General features: G+C 42.0%; 1 protein-coding gene across 1 annotated transcript in view; it reads right to left on the bottom strand.

The window, feature by feature from the left end:
• The window catches only part of slc25a45 (solute carrier family 25 member 45), a 3,446-nt gene extending 829 nt beyond the window's left edge, over positions 1 to 2,617 (bottom strand). Inside the window, exons 1-6 of the mRNA XM_005730749.1 lie at positions 2,386 to 2,617; positions 1,766 to 1,821; positions 1,623 to 1,666; positions 1,463 to 1,534; positions 1,173 to 1,352; positions 7 to 241 (exon numbers count right to left, since the gene is read on the bottom strand). Coding sequence (XP_005730806.1) covers positions 7 to 241; positions 1,173 to 1,352; positions 1,463 to 1,534; positions 1,623 to 1,666; positions 1,766 to 1,802 — 568 coding nt within the window. The 5' untranslated portion in view covers positions 1,803 to 1,821; positions 2,386 to 2,617. The remainder of the gene's footprint in view (positions 1 to 6; positions 242 to 1,172; positions 1,353 to 1,462; positions 1,535 to 1,622; positions 1,667 to 1,765; positions 1,822 to 2,385) is intronic.
• Positions 2,618 to 2,672: the final 55 nt, after the last annotated feature.

A 2,672-nucleotide genomic window follows, 5' to 3' on the forward strand; every position in this document is an offset into this window, starting at 1 on the left:
TGTGACCTGGCTCTTTGCCATCTTGAGTGAGAACCTTACGAGTGACCTCGTAAGGTAAGAAGTAGAGCCCATAGCAGGGGACGTCCCTCAGAGTGAGGGCCAGGCCTCCTCTGTACAGACCCCTGAGCCCCTCCTCCCTCACGATGACAGCGACGCAGTGCACGGGTCCGCGATATCGTGTTGACGTCGTTTGACCCTGAAGACGCACCTTGACCAGGTCAATGGGTGCAGAAACCGACACCTGAAAACAGATTGCCCCAAAGAGTCAGTCCACCAAAAACAAACAAACAAAAACAACTTCTTAATGGTTTTAAATGTGTTTATATCCCTGGAAATAAAATAGGCCAGTGTGGCTGGTGCAACATAAAATACACAACTACTGCTGAAAGTCTGTATTAAAGTAGAAGTACTGTTAACAGATCCATATTACTTGGTGCATCAGGGGTTTTTTTTAGAGGAGAAGGTTAAAGTAGCGTAAAGCCGAGTCATGATCTGCAGTGTAAATAAATCTCAGTTATGAAACATGAGCTGGTTTTTAATTTCCTTAAATCTCTTATCTGGTTCTGAGCTGCAGTCAGTGAACACTCGGAGGCCCCCTTGTGGTCAGATGTAACATTGCATGAAGAAAACCTGAATTTCTGTGAAAGCAGTGATAATCCTGCTGTTTCAGCATTTACTTTGGCAAGAGCACCAGCTTTAATTGTTTAATACAGTTTTTTTGTCTATTTGTTTGTTTTTTCTTTTGTTCTCTGTGTAACAGAGTTAGAAAATAGCTTAATGAATTTCCACAAAATTGATGTGCTTTGTGAATAGTTGGAGCCACCTGGTGGACAAATACCGCAACTGCAACTGTTAAGGTTTCAAATTGCTGCACAGCGCATGTCTCAGCAAAGGAAAATACTCCCAAGCTGGTGGTAGGTGCTTGTGAGCGCCAAAGTCTGTCCTAATGCAGTCACACTGATGCAGTAATGGCTGATAAAGTACTTCAAACGGACTTGGTTGAGATTCTTCTGTAGGTATGTTTGTATCTCGTGGCTTGCAGCTAGAATGTTGGTGTGAACAGTGATTTTTGCAACGTGTGTGGTCTCCTGCAGCTCTAACAGATGAAGCTTTGTGCATACACAGTTGCATGGCAGTGACATGTGCAACCACAGAACATCAGGTGATCTTACCTGCACCAGGCCTGAGAAGCAGCCAGCAGTGAAGACCTGTGCAGCAGAGGCCGGTTTGCCTCGACTGCGCTGAGACTTAGTGAGGTAACCTAAAGCATTACTGTAACAGCCAAAAACAACGGAGTTGGTGATGCCAGTGGTCAGCACAGGAAATGCCATGCCCTTAAAGAATCCATGGAGCTGATGTGATTAAAGCATAAAGGATCAGTGCTGTCTTATCCCAGTGGAGCATTACACTACTTCACGTCAGTATTTCTTGCAAAACAATGTAGGAAAAATGTGGTACCCACCCCTTCATGAGAGTATGTTTTAATCACACAGTGAAATATCCCATTATACACAGACTGGGCTTGGAGACGTACCTACAAATGTAAGAAGAGATGTAAAATAAAAAATAAGAAACAATTTGTGCATTAAGTCATATTTATTGGTTTCAAAGTGTAATGCAACCTTCACAGTGTCTAACGGATGTCCTACTGCAATTCCCAGTGCACCTACAACAACCAACAACAACATTTTATTTCTCCACAATCAGACAATTACTGCTCTGTGTTACATTTTCTGTTGTTCTCTTAAAAACAGGATTTTCCTACCTGAAATGCTCCCAGCTAAAAATTCCAAGAGAAGCATGACTTTTACAGTTTCAAATCTGCAAGAAAACCACAGTGTTTCAAAACTCATAAAGATAAAACCTAAAGATGCAGCTTTACAGCTGTCATTACTGAAGCTGATTGGTCTGGCAGTCAAGGCGGTTAATGTGTGACTTATTTTAGAAATGGTACTCTATGGGGGTTGCATCAAAATCAAAGTCCAAGGTGAAAATCCCACAACAATTTTTTTTCATGGCTCAGAAAAAGGAATTTTCAGGAGTGATTGAGAGCACAAACATATGGATTCTGGCCTGAGTTAAGGCAGTATGGCATTTCACACACATTCCTCACAATCTATTGGTATTTACGATCATCTGACAAACAAAAACATTTATTATGCTTCAGTAAATGAACATAAAAGATGGTTTTTAGGGGTGCCAAAACAATAAATGGTAACCAAACCTTATAATTTAGCCAGGTTTAATCTTTGTGGAATGGTTAAAAATACAATAGCGTGTTCAGGAGGACAGTTCGCTTTCCAGTTCTTTTTTCTTCTTCTTTTGCATGGTGTTTTTTAATATCCAGTTCTAGAAGAAGAAAAAAAATAACAGCACCTTGCCTACCTTTAGAGCTGTAACATCCTACGAATAAATTTGTTCACAACTCATGTCATTCTTCGCTCTGCGGTCAGAGTATCCCATGGACATAAAAGCCCACTTGTGTCACATGAGGATTTGGCCACTTCCCAAGATCGCTTTAAATGTGCAACAGAGAGTGAAGAGGACTGCCCCTCTGTTGGTCTTCCTTGGTCTCCTTGTGTTGGTCTGGAGTTTTGAGCTCCTCCATACCTGCTTCATGCCCTGGTGGACGGGGCTGTGGCTCCCCACACCCTCTAGCAGATCATTACATG

This window comes from Pundamilia nyererei, unplaced genomic scaffold (assembly GCF_000239375.1).
Source record: "Pundamilia nyererei isolate P.nyererei 1_Seehausen unplaced genomic scaffold, PunNye1.0 scaffold00039, whole genome shotgun sequence".
Lineage (NCBI taxonomy): Eukaryota > Metazoa > Chordata > Actinopteri > Cichliformes > Cichlidae > Pundamilia > Pundamilia nyererei.